Source organism: Sturnus vulgaris, chromosome 1, assembly GCF_052056855.1.
Source record: "Sturnus vulgaris isolate bStuVul1 chromosome 1, bStuVul1.hap1, whole genome shotgun sequence".
NCBI classification, from domain to species: Eukaryota; Metazoa; Chordata; class Aves; order Passeriformes; family Sturnidae; genus Sturnus; species Sturnus vulgaris.
Genome location: NC_142243.1, coordinates 46,778,118 through 46,800,208, shown reverse-complemented (window position 1 = coordinate 46,800,208; position 22,091 = coordinate 46,778,118). Strand labels below are relative to the sequence as shown.

The window sequence follows — 22,091 nt, the reverse complement described above, 5'->3', positions numbered from 1 at the left end:
CCAAATCATTCTCAGATAGGTGCAGTGACAGCTGCAGTAGAAGTTCTGAAGTTTTAAAACAGCTCACTATGGCAGTGAACTGGATGTGCAGCAGTTAATTTACACAACATCTTGATTTTGACCAGATGTCACAATCTACAGAAACTACAAGTTACTTTGAAGCTATATCTATATCAAAAGTTCAGTTATACTTGAAATTCTTACTGATGTAAGAGAGGTCTCTGACCTCCTGAGGACTTCAATCAATTCACAGGGAATAAAAAGTCACTCTAGAGGATCCTTTTGTCCTAAATTTGCTAAAAGAAGCATCCATAATTGGTTTAAATGGAAGACAAATTTCAAAAAGACTGCTAGTGAATTACAAGCAGCTATCAATATCAAAACCAGATGCCTGCAAGTGTGTTTGGGTAGAATTAATTTATTACAATAATACAGCTTTCTGAGCAGATGGAACTTCAAACAGGCTGGATGTATTTTATTTTTCAAGCAGCACAGGAAAAATCAAATACATTACGTGTGTGTTCAATTATCAAGCAACAGTTCCTATGTTTAAAAACTGCATTCACACCTTCACTTTTACAATTAAATACTGCCACATTAGTTTCTCTGCTTAGTAATAATTTGTATGGAAATCAGAAGCCTGTTTAGGCAAAATATTATATTTATTTACAAAGGTGCTTAAAACAGAAGTACAAAATCAAACAAGTGCAACGTACCAGAACACTGACCTAAAAATTGTAATTAAATTGTGACATTTGAGGAAACTGATGTGAGATGTGTACAGGGATTAAGGTTATGACATGAAAATGACTGATGAAAGATGCTGGACACTTCAGTTAAACAAAATGTAAGGTCAGCAATACTTAAGTCTTGTGGGATTTTGGGGACTTATCATATCTATCTATGGTCAACAGACAGTTCCTCAAATGCTGGCACATACAAAAAGCTGAGGTGGATGCCTGTGATGAGAAAAAATTGAGAGGTGGGCTATTGTGTTACCCGTAAGTCAGTGTGTGCTGCATGTTGACAGCCAGAAATACCTCTGCAACATCAAATCATGACAGAGCTGTAACAACACCTTCACAGCTGACTGATTAGAGGCACTATCACCAATTCACTTAGGACCCATTGTTTCTTACAGTGCAGAAACAGATGTCAGGGCTTTTGAAATGGAAGTCGACTGCCTAAACCTTTCTGAATAATTAATAATGCCTGCACTGGAAATATTAAAGAGCAGAGGAAAATAACTTGCATTTGCATTGGATTTAACTAAAGAGGTTACAAGCATTAAGTTAAGAAGAGAACTACATGAGCTTAGATGAATCTCAGTGGCTGCATGCCTTCCTACAGCCCAAAAGTAAGCTTAAGCAAATGTTGGAGACGAAATGTAGCTGTTAATGAAGACAACTAATTATGAAGATCACTTCATCTCCACCCACTCATTGAGTCTTAATCACTGTTTAAATCTGAGTTTAAATCCAAGTCCAACTTGCTAACAGGATGCCATTTCTTAAAAAGACTGAAAAGTAACATAATTTTTTAATTCTGTCATTTGTAAAAAAAGGAAAATACTCTTAATCAGGTTGTATGTTGGGTTCCACAACCGACAGCTTGGACAGTGAGAAAAAGGCTGCAGAGAAAGATCTGTCTGGTCTTCTTGCCCATAAGAGAAAAATTATAAAGTATCACAACAGAATCACTGTACAAAGCAACAAGCAGCTGATGAGGACACCTCGTTCTGTCTTTCCTCGGATTAATCCACCAGAAAAAAAACAAAGGTCAGCTTTCTAATACCCCTAGGCCAGTGAGGGAATCTGTGGGAATAAGGGGAATGCAGAGAGCTAATAAATCAGCCATATACATTTGGAGCATTTGAGAATTCAACAGAGAAAAACTCAGGTGAGGAGGTGACAAAGACAAGGATATTGAAAAGGGATCCTTGAAGGTCCTGCACCTACAGCTTATACACATAAATAGCAACCATGTGCCTGGCTTCTGGAACTCACCATTGTGAGCTCCTAAGCCTAAATCTACCTAGGTATGCCTTCAGTTGCTGCAGTTAGTTTTATAGGTGCTTAAATCCTTTATGAACCTTTCTTCAGTCTTCATTACAACACGGACCATGACCACTTAAATCCCAGAGCACAGATAATATGTTAGTCATTCCACAAAATAAAGTGATTATTTTGGGTTATTTTCTCACCTGCATGCTGATTCAGAAAGCTCTACACACAGCATGAATAAACAGCTCTAGTCTTAATTCACTGCATATAAAGTAATACCTATCCCTTAAAAAGACATAAATGTCTGTTACAGAGTTGTGGATTAAAACAGAAAAGAGCATCAGAAGTTTTAGGAGAGATATGAAGACACAGAGACCAGGAGCAATAGCTGCAGTTTGATAGATACATCTTACTTGTGTGTCAGAAGCAATAAATTAGTAGAGATTTAAGGGCATTTTTTGCCCTTCTCAAATCAAACTACTCAAATTGGCTGTTTGCCTTTAGGTTTTCCACAGTCATTCTATCTAGTCTGCCCTGGAAAAAAAATTAAAGAAGGCTTCAAACCAGACCCCATGTTTTCAAATCAATGAAGCAAAAAAACTGACAACCAAGTTGCTGGACAGTGACAATGAGATGCAAGGCATTCAAGCCTTCTCATATATCTCTTGTGCAGCTGCTGTATTTTATTTGAGGAATAGGAAATATAACTGTGACTACAAATCTTGGCCCCAGAAAAGAACATGGCAAAATGCTGACAGATACTGATAAGCAATAAACTAAGAGCCTTTTGGTACAGAAAAGTTGGAACACTTCATAATGTAATGTAGAAAATGTTAAGAGCAACATGTGGGGGTGTCAGAAGGCATCTAGAGGCATATTATTTCTTGCATATTGCAAGAAATAATCTCCCTTGGAATAAAGTAATGTAAGAAGTGCAATACGCTTGCATACAGAGAACACCACATGCATGTTACATGGGAAATACAGCATTATGCCACATCTTTTCAAATTAACTATTATATTTCTTCACACAAGGATACGAACTGTGCTGTTCTAGTTACTCTCAATTCTAGTGTTATTTTCCCTATGAAAAAAGCAATTATCCGAACAGCACATTCCCTGAGTTGACACAGAAAATCCACATAGCTGATTTTCATTTGGAAGAGTCCTCATAACCTTACTGGGGAGGGGGGGGACCAAAACCACACAGAGTTTGCTACTGTGCTAGTTTTGGGTGGGTTTATTACTTAATGTTGTAATTACATCTTAACTTACAAAACTGTCTATGATCCAACCCCAGTTTGGGAGAAATGCTTTGTAATTCTTTCCCTGAAGAGATCTCTCCAACTGGAGTCCCATTCACATCCCAGGGTAAAAACTCAGCCAAAACATACACTAAGGTATGAAGGCCTACTGCATAACATGAAAAAAACCTACTGATTTTGCAACTGTCACACGGATTTGAAGACAAAAGGAGAGCTAGAGATAGATTCATTCAAACAACTCTACATGGATACAGGGGATAGAGGGAAAAAAAAACCCTCGTCAGCCACAGTCTTACTCTACACCTTGTTGATTTTAATTTGCAGGTAAAAGCGTGAAAGTTCCACCCATTAAAGGTTGCAGAGATTTCTCTCAAATCCAACCTAAAAGAGGAATTGTTATTTATATTTATATTCTGCTTATTTCTAACAAGAATTCACAAACATTTGGCTATCTGGATTGAAAAATAGAACTACTTTACATAAATATCTTTAACATCCAAGAAAATGTACAAATCTAAAGTCAAACACATTTGGCTTGCAACAAGCCCCGTTTGCTATTGTCTTTATAAAGGCTCAGTTTTAAAGAGAAGTAGTCATTTTAAATATACAATACACTGCAAATGCCATCTCATTGTATGGTAACACTCACCATTCTTCTATACTTCTAGGGAAAGTGAATAATAACATTCCACATCTGCTTGCAAGCAACATATAAGCTTATTTTGGTCCTGGATAGGTAATCTCCACTCCTACATTTTAGAGTGGTCTTTTTACAGCTCAGAGAAAGATTGCACCTGAAATAGTCAGCAGCATTCTGCCAAACCAGCATTTAGTCCCCAAGGCTTTGGGTTGAGTGTGTGAAAGTGGAAAACCATGATGACACTGCTGATTTTGCACTTGTGAAGGCTCCTCCAACAGATTGACCTGCAACACAAAACCAAGATCAATAGTGAAGTGTTACCTTTACTGAGTTGCTACAAAGAAATATTAAAAAAAAATACTTCAGCAGTTGTCCAATTTGGGATTTAAAATTCAATTCCAGAGTCCGTGCCAGAAAATATTCAAAGAACTTGAACACAGCAGCTCAGCAGAAATGGGCTATGGTGTCCTTTGCCTGGGAAGGCTTGGTAGACTTTGGGCTGAAAGGCACTCCTGACCAGAATGCACCACAGCAAAAAGAAAAGACAGACTCCAACGGAATAAAAGAGAAAGATAAACAATTTTTGGTACAGCTATTGTCAAACAACTATCAGACCCCTTAATGGATGAACTCCCACTAACTCACACTGCAAGATGATAGTGTGATGATGCCCCTGTTCAAGTGCAACAAGTACTTTTCCAGACAGTTACAAACTGCTGTGAAGTCTGCAGAAACTGACACAAGGACTTTTTCTGATCTCAAACAGCTTTGGACAGTTTCAGTCAAAATGATATCAAAGTTGAGAACAACTGAATGCAGATGCTGGTTTACCAGATTACATGGAATCTCTTACCTGAACATCTCTCTTCCCATATGCACCTCCAGGCCCCACTGGAAAAGGAATGTACACTAATTTCTTTATCTAGCTGCTTCTCTTTCTGCTATTGCACAATATATGGGGCCTCAATCAGCAGCTTTACCCTTCAAAATATTGCTCTGATTTGTGCATGTTATAAAGTACACTTGGACTAAAACAGAATATAACTGAGAAATGGGATGCTTCTTCAAAAAAGATAGATGTAAACTTTTAAATAGATTCTTACCTACAGCTTTTCCTGTTTGTACCACATTCCGGCTGGTAGAAACCATCACATTTCCAATCTTCTTTCCACGTTCACTGTTTTGCACTGAGCTGAACAAGAGAGATACTGAAAACTGTTAGTTGACTGACTTCTTATTACTCCCAGGTGTAAATAAACTAGTTAAAGTATGTATCTTTACACACAGATTTACACAGCATACATATATATATAGTTTACATATACGGTCAAGCCAAACTCCTGCATTAATCTTATCCACAGAGACCTGTTAGGCAAGCTTCTTAGAGGATGAAAAGATGCTGCCAGCAGGACAAGAAATCAAAACACCCAATGGTTCATTCTTACACAGTACACTTTAAACCTTTCACAGACTCCATCGGGTTGGAAAAGACCTTTGAGATCATGGAGTCCAACCCAGGACTGAGCACAACCCTGTCAACCAGACCATGGCACTGAAGTCCGGACTTTCCTTAAATACTTCCAGGGACTTCCAGGTAGTGACTCCACTGCCTCCCTAGACAGGCCATTCCAATGCTCAATCTTTCTTAAATGTTTACCAAAATGAATTTATGATCAAAATTACCAAGTCAGATTTACGGTAGTTTTGGGAATTCTTAGCCCTAATACCTAACCTTTAAACAGAATAACAAGTGTAATTGATCGGTCCTTCTTTTCTAGATAGAGCTTACTTTGTATCTTTGTCTAAGATTAAATTTTTGATCAAGGACAGTTTACACTCATGCTTTTGTTCAAGAAATGCAGGAAAATTGCAGACATGGTCACCATTTGGAAAGAAAAGCACAAAAGCAATCAGTTCTACTGCACAAGTACAATCACTTGAAAATAATCTCATTTATTTTTAAATTGCAACTTTCAAGTCCACATTTCAGGCTTTGAAAACCCATTAATGTGAAACTTAACACATCATGCCACAATCTTTTCCCACTTTCAAAATCTTCAGTGTAGATGGAAAAAGCAGAAAAAACAGAACACACTAAAACCAAGTCTAGGCTCAGTTTGCAAAGGCAAGTAATTCTGATGAGGATCTGGTATCAATGTCCCACCTGCAGAATAAAGGCACTGTTGTAAAAATACTTATCATTAGAAGCACACTAGGAACTATTGGTCCTTTTACACTGATGTCACACTACCCAGAAGAGTTAGTAACTCCCTTTTCAAAAAAGGGGATAAAAATAGGCCAAACAAACACTTCCACGGCTTTCAAATTAAGACTTTGTAGAAAGATCTCCCATTAATAAAAGAGAGACTGTTGTTTTATGGTCAGCACAGCTAAATGAGGAAAGCATCCATTTTGCCGAGTGCATAAACCCCAGGCTGAATTCTGGCTTCATTTAGCACTGAACAGCTATGGAAAAAACAAGCACCACTGAGTTTTAGGCTTGACTTTTAAAGGCAGCAGTTGAGATCAACTTAAAGTTCAGCTGGGTCTAGTACAACAAGACTATGCAAAACCCATTTGGAACTTGTAACTTAAAGGAACTGAACCACATCTCACTATGCATATAGTGAACTTCGAGTTTTAGAACAATGCTGCATTGAAAAACAGCTAATTAGAAAGGAGGGGAAAAAAAGCTGTTTTGTCCTAATAACGAGACCTAAAGTGAAATCACTGATCGTGGTTTTAACATCTTTAGCTGACAAATCAAAAGTAAATGTATAAAAGCCTTATAATTGCAATACAAAAAAATCAAGGCTGTATTATGTAAAGTCTAAGACAAAATAATACATTTGCCTTTTTTAAAAATTATTATTTCTTTCAGGCTAATGTTTCATCTTTAGATGTGGTGCTGTTTTGCAAGAGAACTTTTGAGTATAGTTTCATGAAGATAGCCAATTTGAATTCTTATCTTGTTTAGTCCACGATAGCAACAGTTATACAGTTATTGATACTTGACCACACTTCTAAAAAATACAAATCAAAGTACTATGTACTTACTGTGACAACCTTAACTTAACATCTGATACAGAGTACTGTCCCTGGAATGGATGGCTAGAAGGGGAGGAAAAACCCAAGAAAACATAAATTTCTTTTTCATGATGAATCTGTATCACACAATTATTAGCCTTATTCCCCTCTGTGACTTACCAAAAAAAAGTTTAAATATTTTGCAGATACACTACTCTATCGCTTCACAGAAGCCTGGGTTGCAGTGACTATTCAATGACAGATTTCTTATGAACTGCCATAAAGGTGCCTTCTATTTACAGATGAGATATTAACAACCTTTTTACACTAAGTCAAAAGCACCTCCTTCCAGTAACATACAGCAGGTAGAAAACATCCCTTAAGTAGACCAAAAGAGCTTTGTAGGTCTAAGGAAAAACCTTTTTCACACTACAGCAACTGACAAAGTAAAAGCAAACAAAACTCCCTGCAGCAGAGTAATAACCCACACTAAGCAGAACACATGCACAGCCAACAGTGGTACCAGGCCTGGCATTGTCACATCTTTCAGTGAAAATGCACACAAAACAGTCAGCTCCCTTCTATCCCACGAGTGACAACCTTGGACACAGCTACTCCCTGCACACCTGGAAGCAATTTAAAAAAAGCAGAACCATCTGAGGACAATTCCTGAGAAATGACAAACTTTCTGTAGCTGGGGACAGCTGACAATCAACTTGAACAAGTTTCACTTCTCCTGACTCTGGATATGTTTTTCTTCATAAAACTACTGCCCCGAATTAGAGTAAATACTACAAAGTTTCCTTACCTTGAATTTACCTCTGCAAGAGCTGGGTGCTTGTTGCTATTCCATACTCTGTAGTTGTGAGTATTTTTCCAGGCTGTTACAAATGCTGTTCCGAAGTCTGACAAAATCTTTTCATTGTCTGATAGATTAAAATAAAGACAAGAATTTGAAGAAATTAGAGATGCAATAATTACAGCACAAACTACAATTTTCGTGTAAGAAAAATTTCATTTTTCCAGGCTCTTAATTGTTATTGACTTGATAAAAGTCCAGTACTAAAACCTGGGTGCTTCAAAAATGGTTTATTTTTATTTTAGAGTGTCAAATATATACAGCATCAGAGGACAAAAGGAAAAAAAAAGCTAAAAATTACTTTTCTTATTTTTAATTCATTTATAAAGCTCTAAGAGCTCAACTGAGAAAAAAAAGTAATCCAAATATGTCTCTTGACTTTTTATCTGGGCAATGACAGGAAAGGGAAAAGAATGACCATATAACAACCAAGAACAAAAACACAATTTGTAGTGGTCTTGGTCAGATACATTGGGCTTTGCTGTACTGTTATTATTTATTCAAATTCAGTAACTCCCAAATCCATTCCAAAACTGCAGTAGGAAATACTGTGGAATAAACTTATTATAACAACAACCCCTTTAAAACATTGAAGAGTATAGGAAATAATTTAATAGCCAGCCAGTACAGTAGTATGAGTTCCCAGAAAATCCTGATATTTCATATCAATCTAGTAATCCTCTTAAAATATTAATTTTGTCAGACCAAGAACTTGGCATCTTGCAGACTTTAAAAACAGGTTCTCAATCCTATGCTTTCTCACATATACCACCAAACAAAATCTGAATTTAAGTAGAGTGAATAAAGAAAAATCATTATGAGAATGAAATTAACAGCGTGAGTGCAGGGCAAGCTAAAAATTTTCCACAATTAAAAAACACTGATTCTTTTATTTATATTCATACAAAAGGTTAGATCATAGAAAATTCCTTCTGAGGTAAAGCAAAAAATGTTGAGCTCCAGGAAACGAAAGCTTATAAAGCCTGTAAAAGACATTTTTCATGTATGCAAATCCCTATTTAGGACAACGGCAAGAAGGGAAAAGAGCTGGAACAGTCTAGCAAAACTTCCTGAAGACAGATGTTTAACTTCATGTCTCCTTGAATCCAAGTAGTTTCCCAAATTAACTTCAGATTGCAACACAATACAAGCAGATTTGTAAGTCTCATCCCATTACAGGTTTCAGGTACTTCTACTTATGAGTAAAACTTAATCAAGAAGAAGATACTCTAGTAAGAAAGTGTCTGTAAGACTCTGAATTAAGGATTAATAAAAAGCTTGTCAAGAAGTAACAAGGACAGCCAAAGACAACTGAAAAAGCAGTCTAAAATGAAACGTTAAGCAGAGGGCAATCCACAGACAGACCACACATCGACAGCAACAGAGCAAATGTTTGACATGTCCACCCTCATCTCCATCCCTAGACAAAGTATCTGTTCTACCTGGTTGCAGCACTGCAGCAAGCAGTGCATGAAGATAAGCACTGAACTGAGCTCTGATCCACTCATCTCCTCCTTCCCATCCAGTGCCATCAAGGAACACATCATCTCTGTTCTCAGTTACGTGTTTCACCAAGTAATCTGAAAATCTTAGGTCAGCAGTTGTTGGGTTCAGGATCTTACGGAGTTCTGGATCGTGGATTTGCACATGAGCATCTTCTATCTGTTTGAAATAATTCCAAAGGTAAATATTTATCTAAATAAAAGTGTTTATACAAACTTTACACTACTACATACAGCTACCTAAATCTAAACTCTCATTTCCCCAAAATACCAAGAAGAAACCAATGGCCAAAGAAACAATGAGTTAACTGTTCTCAGAAAGTCAGATACTATTCTGATTTATCCAGAATTTGATCATTTCCCAGGCACACAGTAAAAGCTGTTTATTTGACAGGATTTGGCAAAAAGTTTGGCAGGGGAAATATGGCACTCTTTGATTATCATCTCTATTTATTAAGTTAATTAATAATGGAACCATCTCAGGTTACCAGATGCTGATACACAGTTGTGTCTGTTTGCTAGAAGTGACACAGTGGGTGTTTTAGATACTGTGTTTTTACCCTTGCCTTGGGGTGACTTTATCCTCCCAAAAGTGCCCTAAACCAGGACAACCCTCTTGATTAAATCAGATGGAAGTGAAATCAGTACCTGCATCTGATTGTCATCTTGCAAGCACTTATTTTTGAAGTCCTCACTAAAACTCCATGAAAAAACTCATTATATTAAAAATGAAATTACATCACCAACACAAAAAAAATTTAACAACTGCCCTTCAAATCCAAATATCAGATACATATGAAAATATGGACAATAGTTTTGCACAGCTTATCTAATCCTGTCCTCTCATACCACAGAAGTTTGACAAACCTCTGCATCTGAGAATTTCTTTCAAAATAGAAGGAATTCAAAATTCAGGCATGCATGTTAAACTGTAAAGCTCCATTTAAAATTGAACCTCAGCTCCCCTCAACTTTCCCCTCAGCTCAAATACAAAGATCCATACTTCCACAATTGCATCACTCAGGTGTTTCTGCTGACGGAACAGGATATTGGTGGCTCCCGCAACAAAGCCGCGGATGGTCACATCCGACAGGAGATGATGCTGCTGCAGCGCCATGTACGGCAAACAAAGGTACCCCTGGAGCAACAGAGACATCCAGAGAAATAACATTTTAATAAGTGCCTGTATGCAGAGGTTTTCCCCATAAAAGCCTGCATATTTCACCCAGAATGAACCTTGATTATTACAGTTTCAGCCACAATCATCTATTGTTTTGTTACATTTGTGAAGCAAAGCCATTAGATTCCACATGAATTAAATTTTTCAAGAGACTGTGTTGCCTTTCAGTCTCAGGATTGAAACTGAAGTCCAAAGCAAAGGATGAGAATTTAATGTACTTGTAAGGCAACAGAATAAGTTGCCTTATATAATAAGCAACAAGAATGAGGCCTCAGGTCAGTTCAGAGACAAGATGCCAATGGAGATAAGGATTCATCTCTCTAGTTGTGCACATGATGTCTTCTGGTGAGGCACATAATGCAGGAAAGCTACAGACAGCTATCCACATTTTGTGGGTGGAGATTTCCAGACATCAGAGATAGCAGTCAATTTTTGATAAGCACATGTAAGCCTGCTTTAAGAAGGAGCAGAACAGAAAGCAACACACTGAGCTTTTTAGCCACTTCAGAGTGGTAAGTTAATCTAGTATCCTGCACTCCAGTTCAAAAAAAACCCCCTGAAATATTTTGAAAAAAGGCTTTGAGTTAGTCATTAAGGGATTACTGAGAGGTAGATGTAGGTAAATTTCTTTTTAAACATAGGATCAACATTCCCCTGACATCTAATTCCAGCTGTTCAACTGCATAAAGCCCAAAGCAATTTATTCACTAGGGCTAATGGAACATTGGACAGAAACAAAGAGCAAACACTATTACCCAGTACACAGTAATTGGAAATATATGGAAGAAAGAAGCATAACTACTCCTTTTTGTTATATTAGACACAGGGATGGCCTTAGAGATGACAAGCACTTATCAGCAGAAAACAAACAGCCTGTGTGAAAGGAACAGTGCTTTGAAAGGCATCACAAACCTAAACCAGAAAGTTTTCAAAAAATACAGCTTAATGTGTTGGTTTGAAAGTAAAACCAGTGCGAGACTCCAAGTCAGTAATACAATTTAATAGGAGAAAAGAGAAAAAAAATAAAATACATGCAATAATATAAAAGAAACAACCACCAACACAGTCAGAAATACAACCTGACACCCTGTCAGTCAGGGTGTTGGTAGCAGTCCGTATAAATGGTGGCTGCAGTCCTCCTGGATGACAGATGTGGTTCTGTTGAAGCAGTGCTCCTGTAGAAGGTGCAGTTTTCCTCCAAAGATCCAGCAATGATGTGGAAAAAGGTCCGACTTTCCTCTGGGATCCAGTAGAAAGGTCTGCCCTCGGGTCCCAAACCCCAGTTTTTTATCTAGGTAGGAAAGGCTTGGCTCCTGCCCCTGGTTGAGGCATCTCCCAATGGGGTGATGTAATCTTATCAGTCACACAATAGGACTTAATGGCCCATTAACAGAATATATCTTCTGGAGGAAGGATGGGTTGTGAATAGATAACGATGATCATCCCCCCATCTTATCAGATGGCACATCAGCAGAGGATATCTCCCACAGAGATAAGGATCACCACCCCTCCCACATTTTAACAGATGGTGATAGAATACACATTTTTGCATTGTACCCCAGGACATAATCCACCCCTTATTCTATTACCATCTACATCACACCCAAACCAATACCCTCTTACAGATATATAATACAAAATGAAACCTTACATACAGTTCTCACTAAAAATTAGGTCTCTTTGCGGTACACAACGGGTTTCCCCATCTTTCTGCATTACCCACCAGGTGCAACCAGGTCCTTGAGCAAAAACAATCCCACGGATTGGTTTGCCTTTGCCTGTGGTGGGATTAATCCAAACAGTCTTTCCTAAAATACCTTTCATGTGTACTACTGGGACCTTGTCCCCATCCACTGTGTGCAGGGGTTCAGAGTGGGCAGGACCGGCTCGACTGATGGACCCTCGGGTGTTAACCATCCAGGTGGCTTTGGCCAAGTTCATTTCCCAATTTCTGAAGGTTCCACCACCAAGTGCTTTCAAAGTAGTCTTAAGGAGTCCATTACACCGTTCAACTTTCCCGGCAGCTGGCGCATGGTAAGGAATATGATATATCCATTCAATGCCATGTTCTCTGGCCCACGTGTTGATAAGGCCGTTCTTGAAATGGGTTCCGTTGTCTGATTCAATTCTCTCAGGGGTACCATGCCTCCAAAGGACTTGTTTTTCTAGGCCCAAGATGGTGTTCCGGGCAGTGGCATGAGGCACAGGGTAGGTCTCTAACCATCCTGTAGTTGCTTCCACCATGGTCAGTACGTAGCGTTTGCCCTGGCGGGTTTGGGGAAGGGTGATGTAGTCAATTTGCCAGGCTTCCCCATACCTGTACTTTGACCATCGTCCACCATACCACAGAGGCTTTACCCACTTGGCCTGTTTGATTGCGGCACAGGTCTCGCAGTCGTGGATGACCTGTGAGATGCTGTCCATGGTAAGGTCCACCCCTCGGTCACGGGCCCATCGGTACGTCGCATCTCTCCCCTGATGACCAGAGGCATCATGGGCCCAACGAGCTAGGAATGATTCTCCCTTGTGCTGCCAGTCTAGATCTACCTGTGATACTTTCACTTTGGCAGCTCGGTCCACCTGCTCGTTGTTGTGATGTTCTTCATTAGCCCGGCTTTTGGGTATGTGTGCATCCACATGTCGAACCTTTATGGTCAGTTTCTCTATTCGGGCAGCAATGTCCTGCCAAATCTCAGCTGCCCATATGGGTTTCCCTCTGCGTTGCCAGTTGGCCTTTTTCCAGCGATCCAGCCAACCCCACAGAGCATTAGCTACCATCCATGAGTCAGTGTAGAGATAGAGCCTTGGCCACTTCTCTCGTTCAGCAATATCCAAAGCCAACTGGATGGCTTTTAGCTCTGCGACCTGACTCGATCCACCTTGTCCCTCGGTAGCTTGTGCAACTTGTCGTGTGGGGCTCCATACTGCAGCTTTCCATTTCCGGTTAGTGCCTACAATTCGGCAGGAACCATCAGTGAAGAGGGCATATCGTCTTTCAGTCTCTGGTAGCTCATTATATGGTGGGGCTTCCTCAGCACGTGCCACTTGCTCCTCTTCTTCTTCAGAAGACAATCCAAAAGTCTCACCTTCAGGCCAGTTTGTAATTATTTCCAGAATCCCAGGGCGATTTGGATTCCCAATACGGGCGTGCTGAGTGATGAGGGCAATCCACTTGCTCCATGTGGTGTCAGTGGCATGATGTGTGGAAGGCACCTTTCCCTTGAACATCCAGCCCAGCACTGGTAGTCGGGGTGCCAGGAGGAGTTGTGTTTCTGTGCCAATCACCTCTGAGGCAGCTTGAACTCCTTCACAGGCGGCCAAGATCTCCTTCTCTGTGGGAGTGTAGTTGGCTTCAGATCCTTTGTAGCTTCTGCTCCAGAATCCCAGTGGTCGACCCCGAGTCTCACCAGGCACCTTCTGCCACAGGCTCCAAGACAAACCATGGTTCCCGGCTGCAGAGTAGAGCACGTTCTTCACATCTGGTCCCGTCCTGACTGGGCCAAGGGCTACTGCATGAGCAATCTCTTGCTTGATCTGGGCGAAGGCTTGCTGCTGCTCAGGACCCCAGTGGAAATCGTTCTTCTTGCGGGTAACCGGGTAGAGAGGGCTCACAATCTGACTGTACTCAGGAATGTGCATTCTCCAAAAGCCTATGGCACCTAGGAAGGCTTGTGTTTCCTTCTTGTTGGTAGGTGGAGACATAGCAGTGATCTTATTAATTACCTCTGTTGGGATCTGACGACGTCCATCTTGCCACTTGACTCCTAGAAACTGAATTTCCTGAGCTGGTCCCTTAACTTTACTTTGCTTAATGGCAAAACCAGCTTTCAGCAGAATCTGGATAATCTTCTCTCCTTTCTTGAAGACTTCCCCTGCTGTGCTGCCCCATACAATGATGTCATCGATATACTGTAGATGTTCGGGGGCCTCACCCTTCTCCAGTGCAACCTGGATCAGCCCATGACAGATGGTGGGACTGTGCTTCCACCCCTGGGGCAGACGATTCCAGGTGTACTGCACGCCCCTCCAGGTGAAAGCAAACTGAGGCCTGCATTCTGCTGCCAGAGGAATGGAGAAAAATGCATTGGCGATATCGATAGTGGCATACCACTTTGCTGCCTTGGACTCCAGCTCGTACTGGAGTTCCAGCATGTCTGGCACAGCAGCGCTCAGCGGTGGAGTCACCTCATTCAATGCACGATAGTCCACTGTCAATCTCCATTCTCCTTCAGATTTACGCACAGGCCAGATGGGGCTGTTGAAGGGTGAGTGGGTTTTGCTGACCACCCCTTGGCTCTCCAGTTTACGGATCATTTCATGGATGGGAATCACTGAGTCTCTGTCAGTACGGTATTGCCGGCGGTGTACTGTTGTTCTGGCGATTGGTACCTGTTGCCCTTCAACTCTCAGTAGTCCCACAGCAGAGGGGTCATCTGCAAGACCAGGCAAGGTGCTCAGTTTTCTAATGCCGTCTGTCTCTACAGCAGCTATCCTGAAAGCCCAGCGATATCCTTTTGGGTCTTTGAAGTATCCATTTCTAAGATAGTCTATGCCAAGGATGCATGGGGCCTCTGGGCCAGTCACGATGGGGTGTTTCTGCCACCTGTTCCCAGTTAAACTCACTTCGGCCTCCACTACAGTCAGCTGCTGGGATCCTCCTGTTACCCCAGAAATAGAGATGGATTCTTCTCCTACATACTTTGATGGCATCAGAGTACACTGGGCGCCGGTGTCAACCAAAGCCTTATGTTTTTGTGGGTCAGATGTGCCAGGCCATCGGATCCACACAGTCCAATAGATCCGATTATCCCTCTCCTCTACCTGGCTAGAGGCAGGGCTCCTCTATTCCTGATCCTGGTACACGTTGCTCTCTCCCTGTAAATAGGTTCTTGAGGTTCCTTCAAGAGGATCAGTCATATCATCATTCTGATACTGTCTGGAGTTCTGTACACGAGAGACTGGAGCAGCATTGACTCTAGATGAACTTCTTGGGGTAGGTGTCCCTCTTTTCAGCTCACGTACCCGGGCTGCTAAGGAGGAGGTGGGTTTTCCATCCCACTTCCTCATGTCTTCTCCATGCTCCTGAAGGAAAAACCAGAGGTTACCTCGTGGAGTGTGTCCTCTCTCCCTGCCTGAGGAACGCCGGCTCCTAATGGCAGAAACTCTTGTTGGTTCAGGAGAGATCTGGTAGTTGTTTTCCTTAAGTTCTTTTTTTAGTTTCTGATGGCCCTCTTCAATCAGGCTTCGGACTTGCTCCACCAGCCTTGTTTCCACGGATGAGACATGGGTACGAAATGGGGCTGTGACAGTGTCCTCATAAATTCTTAGTTTATTGGCCAAGATGCCTACCATGTCCTCACCTTCCCTCCACTGCAGCGTTGCCAGGTAACGGGAATACATCTCTGGTCCAAGTCGTGCAAATCTCAACCACATCTGTGACGTGCACCGGACACAGTCTGGGCTCTTAGGAAATCTCTCATCTTCTGAGAAAATTATCTCCAGCACGGCCAATTCCCTCAGGCATCGGATACCTTGTTCTATTGTGCTCCATTTTCCTTGGTGCACCTGAAGATCTTCTTTACAAAGGTATCTGTCCTTCACACTTGTCAGCAGTCGCCGCCAGAGGCTGAGAGTTTCTTGGGTTCTCCCAATCCCCTGGTCAATGACCACATCCCGGGACAGAGATCCCAGTTGCCTGGCCTCACTTCCATCCAGAATGGTGTCATTGGCTGCAGCGTCCCAGATGCGGAGCAGCCAGGTCAAGATGGACTCATTTGTCTGGCGGGTGAATTCCCTCCGCAGGTCACGCAGCTCACCCAGGGACAGAGAGCGAGTGATGATTTCTGGCTCTGTCACTTCTGCTGGGTGCGAAGGTCCTGCCACGTCCTCGTCAGTCACTATGCGAACTGACTTGCTCTTTGATTTCTTCTTCTGAACGGGCGCAACTGCTACTGGTCTAGGCTGTTCTGGCTCAGTGATGGTTTGTGTGGAGATGCTGATGGTGCTTCTGTCTTTTTTCTCCTCTGTGGCAGACTGCATAGACACGGACACTGTTGCTTTGCTTTTGGCTTTTTCCTCCTCTGTGGCAGTCTGCGTAGACACGGACACTGTTGCTTTGCTTTTGGCTTTTTCCTCCTTTGTGGCAGTCTGCATAGACACGGGCACTGTTGCTTTTTGTTTGGTTCTTCTCCTCTTTGTGACATTCTGTGCAGTCGTGGACAAAGTTGATTTGTTTCTTTTTTCCTCTTCCTCAAGAATACGCATCAATACGCCATGTAGTGTTCTGTTTCTAAGCATGTTGTAGGCTGTAAAGGCTGTGCAGAGGAGACAAAGCAGAACTAACAACAATATTATGCTGTCCTTAGTATCCAGCGGGAACTCAACATTTCCAAAAACTACTGTATCAGGCCGGAAAGATTGGAAAAAATCATCCTTTACCCCTCCCCCCAAGGGCTGGGTGTGATTGTTAAAACCCCGGATGTAGCAACCTAGACTAGGACAAGCAAACAAAGTCGAGTATATATTCCGGATTATGTTCATTGCCTCAGAGGTTATCATGCAGTAGACATAATAGGCCAGTAAAGCAATTTTTATACCATATCCTGGTCTACACAGGAGCATTACAGCTGGCAGATAGTTCCCCATGTGTGGAAAAATATAGAGAGCAAGATATAAAACCCATGCAAGCATGTTGAGAATCATGGTGAAAACAAAATTGTAATACTGACTTTCCTCAGTACCCTTCGTGCCCCACGTTGGGCGCCAATTAATGTGTTGGTTTGAAAGTAAAACCAGTGCGAGACTCCAAGTCAGTAATACAATTTAATAGGAGAAAAGAGAAAAAAAATAAAATACATGCAATAATATAAAAGAAACAACCACCAACACAGTCAGAAATACAACCTGACACCCTGTCAGTCAGGGTGTTGGTAGCAGTCCGTATAAATGGTGGCTGCAGTCCTCCTGGATGACAGATGTGGTTCTGTTGAAGCAGTGCTCCTGTAGAAGGTGCAGTTTTCCTCCGAAGATCCAGCAATGATGTGGAAAAAGGTCCGACTTTCCTCTGGGATCCAGTAGAAAGGTCTGCCCTCGGGTCCCAAACCCCAGTTTTTTATCTAGGTAGGAAAGGCTTGGCTCCTGCCCCTGGTTGAGGCATCTCCCAATGGGGTGATGTAATCTTATCAGTCACACAATAGGACTTAATGGCCCATTAACAGAATATATCTTCTGGAGGAAGGATGGGTTGTGAATAGATAACGATGATCATCCCCCCATCTTATCAGATGGCACATCAGCAGAGGATATCTCCCACAGAGATAAGGATCACCACCCCTCCCACATTTTAACAGATGGTGATAGAATACACATTTTTCATTGTACCCCAGGACACTTAAGAAGCAGGAAAAGGAAGGTTTAATTACTGTACACTAACGTAGCAAAGTCTGGGAAATCTTTCACTATTTAACTATCAAAATTCAGTTTACAAATGCACATTTGTAAGTACAACAACTTTTATTTCCACGACATGTTCCATTCTTTTTTAAAAGAATGCAAATGAAATTACTATTACATCTTACAGAACTGGTACTAAAGAAACAAGTACCACAAGCTATTTTCCCTTATGCTCAGGTGTACCTTGATAATTACTATGCCACCCAGCAAAACCTCCTCCCATTCAAATTTGTTAGATTTCTTAGTCTTTCCATGGCATGGTATAAAACAATCCTGAGTTAAGAGCACTAAATGAGATGCAAACTTTCCAGTAAGTGGTTAAAACTGTAACTTTGAATCAGATGTTTCTGCTAACTCAGACATGCAAAGCCTTTTCTACTTTAATTACACTGGCTGAACTCAAGTGAAAAGTGCCTTTGTGGAACAAAAGGTAAACATGTAGAAACTGTCAGCTTCCTTAAAATTCTTTCCATTTGATGAGCTTAGGAGCAAACAAAAGCATGCACTTGGAGGTCCCCTTATCAATTATTTTATGATTGCTTTCCATCTAGTATTTTCAAAGAACTAGACTAAGTACAACTTATAGGCTGTAACTCGCATTAGTCAGATCGTAAGGACAAACATCAAATGCAGATCTTAGTTGAAATAGCATTTCTAATGGTGACAAGAGGCAATACAGGGCAATGACATTTGAGCTGTTCACTTGGGCCCACACAGTGTACTATTTCCAATGAAAGCTACAGTGAGAAGCTTAAACACAATGGTAAAATACAACATTCTTAAAGGAAATGCAAATAAACCCCTGCAAATGAAGAAAAAACACTTTGAAGATCAGCAGCTTGAGGAAATAAATCTGAATCTTATCTTCTACTATGGGCAAATATTCATTTAAAAGTTTATTACATTAAAAACAAAACAATGAAATGTACTATATAACTTCTTTTATTGACAGCAGTATCTTTAAAAGGGATGCATTCTAACCAGTTTTTATGGTAAACTAGCTCTACTAACCAGCCCTACTTACCAGACCTATTGCTTGATATCTGACTATGCCTATCAGAGTCCTTAGAGATTCTGGAATACCTGGAGTTCAGTTAGGTATCAGTGCAAGCTTAAAATTCAGCAGCTCAGCACCATGCACAGAAAAAGAGACACAGACAAACAAAGTTATCACAGACAGGAGGGTGAAATTTCATCTTATATATTTTTTATGTGTGTATATGTATATATGCATTTATATAGATATTTTGTGCATATATACACATATGCATTTAAAAATACCTATATAGATATAAATTAAAAGAGGCAAACATAGACTTAGGTGTCAGCAAAGGCAGAGCTTTCAGAATCTTTGTTTAGATTAAGGTATCTAAAGGCTTCTGAAGTACTCTGATCTTGCCCTATATAGGTTAGATCACCAATTCCTCAGAGTAAAGGAAAACTGTAGTTTCTGCTACGTACAATTTATTTACCACAGTGGCACTGCAAGTTATCACCATGTAAAATTGCAAAAAAATTGCAAATAGTATTAAAGCATAGGTATGAAACTGGAATGCAAATATACATGTGCACAACCCTCTCATGCCTTTTGATCTACCTAGGAGAGACCATACTAAAATGTTTTGTAGTACCCTACTGTCCACCTGGAGTTCAGTAACCAAAATTATTAGCCACTTCTGGAAAAAAAAGAAGTCTTTATGAGTTACCAGGTACCACAGAGAACAAGCTTACCTTTGTAAAAATAGCCAGTGGCATCCCATACTGGTCCTCTTCCAACCCAGACACCAATCCTTGAACAAGCACCACGTGCCCAGTGTTTGCCTGGGGCTGCACAGTGATGGGGAGGCCTTTGGAGCTCACGTGACTGCTCTGATCATTTTCCACCTGTTCTGATGCTGGATTCTCACGTTCTCCTTCTTTCAAATTAGACTCCTCTAAAATGCTGGGATCTAGGGTCTCCCAGTCACTTTCTGAGGACGCTGGAGAAGCATGGGAAGGAATTTTCAAGTGCTGCACAGTATTGTTGGAGGACTGAGCTCCATTGCAAGTCTTCTCAGGCTGGGAGAAAGGCACACTTGCTTTTTGACCTTCCAGTGAATTATTTCCTGCCATTTTCCTGTCTCCCTTTCCCATTCCTAAGTCTGCATTTGAAGCACCAGCAGCAGACACAGAAATATAGTCATCCAACCGTGGAGTATTTTCCTGCAAGCCAGCATCCTCTGATATGCTCTTTCTAGGTCTGTACTGTGAGCAGTCACTAAGACCATGTTCAATCATACCTGGAAAGAACAGCACACACAAATATCAGTATCTCAATCGAAATTTAAGTGACTTTTATGGGGGGGGGGGGGAAAGGCTCTTGTGTACATAGAGGAAATAATGTCTTTTAAAACTACTTTGGGGAGGGATGGGTGTGTTAAAAAACTCAAACCCAAACCCTACACTTTCTCTCCCAAAGAATCTGCCCTAACATTTTGCTTTAAGAAGACTGGTTAGAAGCTAAGGATTAGCAAGGGTACGGTTTATGTTTCTTTGTTTGTTTTTAAGAGCACATGTGGAAGGTAAAGTTTATATTTTGGGGTTTTAAGGAACTCAACAGGAATGTGTTACTTATTCTGGGGCCCCATCTATGTTACCTACAGGAAATACAGAAAATCCAGTGGCTCCAATTAAGCACAAGAAATAACTGGTAAAGTGCAAGTAGTAAATGTTAGGAGGCGTGTGCATAGTACATGGAACATGCACACAAGTCACCCATTTTTCAGGCAACATATCAACCTAACTTTATTATCACATAAGTTGATTTCCAAGTGACAGTGTAACCTGCCTCAGTTATCACCAGAAAGCATACAAAAAGAAGTTCAAACTTCTCTTCTTACCAGGAAAGAGTGACAAGACAGTCATCAGAGCTCCCACCAATCTATTTACAGGAGAAATATAAAACAGCACCTGGTGGCAGAAGGGAGGGAAATGGGAGGAAGAGAGAATGCAAGAGAAGAAAGGGGAATTAGGGAGGGGAGAATGAGAAAAATAACATTACACTTACTCATGACAAATGACACATGCGAACTATTCAAGGCACTGCTTTTCATGTTATATTAGAAAGTTTGCTTACTAGCAAAACTTCCTACAACAGTTCAACATAAATATTTAAATATATCTACAGAATCCATATATAATATTTGTAATATAAATATATACACACACACACACGTTTTTGTAACACACTTCTCAGTTATTCAGATTTTTCTACTGGTTTTTAAGATTTTTTTTCAAATTGATCCAGTTACTGAGGAACTGACAAAAAAGTTGTTCCTGGCATGCTGCATAAATTCTTGCTCATTTGTAGCACATTAAATTCTCTGTTATAAATCAAAGAGGCCAAATAATCTCAATTCCAGAACACTGATACAAACCTATGCAAAAACATTTCTTTTAAGGAGTTATATTAAGGATATGTAGATAAATGAAAAATAGAATATATGTTACATGCATTTATTACAGTAATATTCATATGTAACAAAAAAGATATTTTGGAAACAGAAGACACGACTGATACTAATTTTGGTAAAGCACTTAAGGCATAATACGGGAAAACAGAATCTTCTTAATTAAATCAGAGAGACTGGAATTAGTAAATTACTTAGGAATTCAAAAGGTGGTATCAAAGGCTAGCAATGAAAGAAGAAACAGAAGCCAGACTGAATGTTACTACTGGAATTTCTTCAAAATAGGCCTGCAGGGTAAAAGAGGGAGAAAAAAAAACCCCAAACAAAACCAAAACAACCCAATCCCAAAAAATCCCCACGAAAGTAAACCCGTTTAAAAATGCCATTTTTATATCCTTAATCAGCACAATACCAGTAAAAACATACATGAGCATTACAAGGAATCAGGAATGTAAAAGAATACAGAATGATCTGATTTTATAACTTTGCAGTCCAGTTTAGTAAGCCTATGATGTAATTAAAAGCTCAAGTTTGTGGACTTAATAAGAGACTTCTTCTGTAAGAAAGAATGAAACTTTAGAAGATGCTGATAAATGTCCCATTAGAATTTGCCAGTCTACAAGCTAGTGAACAGATGGAACAAAGAGAAAGACCTACACAGCTTTGATGCAGGCCAAATGATATTTAATGGTACCTCAGGCTGAAAATTGACTA

General features: G+C 40.5%; 1 protein-coding gene across 1 annotated transcript in view; it reads right to left on the bottom strand.

The window, feature by feature from the left end:
- Positions 1-448: 448 nt before the first annotated feature.
- AVL9 (AVL9 cell migration associated) overlaps positions 449-22,091 on the bottom strand; it is a 47,472-nt gene continuing 25,829 nt past the window's right edge. The window contains exons 9-16 of the mRNA XM_014889647.2: positions 20,808-20,877; positions 19,660-20,207; positions 10,300-10,434; positions 9,237-9,456; positions 7,744-7,861; positions 6,966-7,019; positions 5,012-5,100; positions 449-4,192 (exon numbers count right to left, since the gene is read on the bottom strand). Coding sequence (XP_014745133.1) covers positions 4,098-4,192; positions 5,012-5,100; positions 6,966-7,019; positions 7,744-7,861; positions 9,237-9,456; positions 10,300-10,434; positions 19,660-20,207; positions 20,808-20,877 — 1,329 coding nt within the window. The 3' untranslated portion in view covers positions 449-4,097. The remainder of the gene's footprint in view (positions 4,193-5,011; positions 5,101-6,965; positions 7,020-7,743; positions 7,862-9,236; positions 9,457-10,299; positions 10,435-19,659; positions 20,208-20,807; positions 20,878-22,091) is intronic.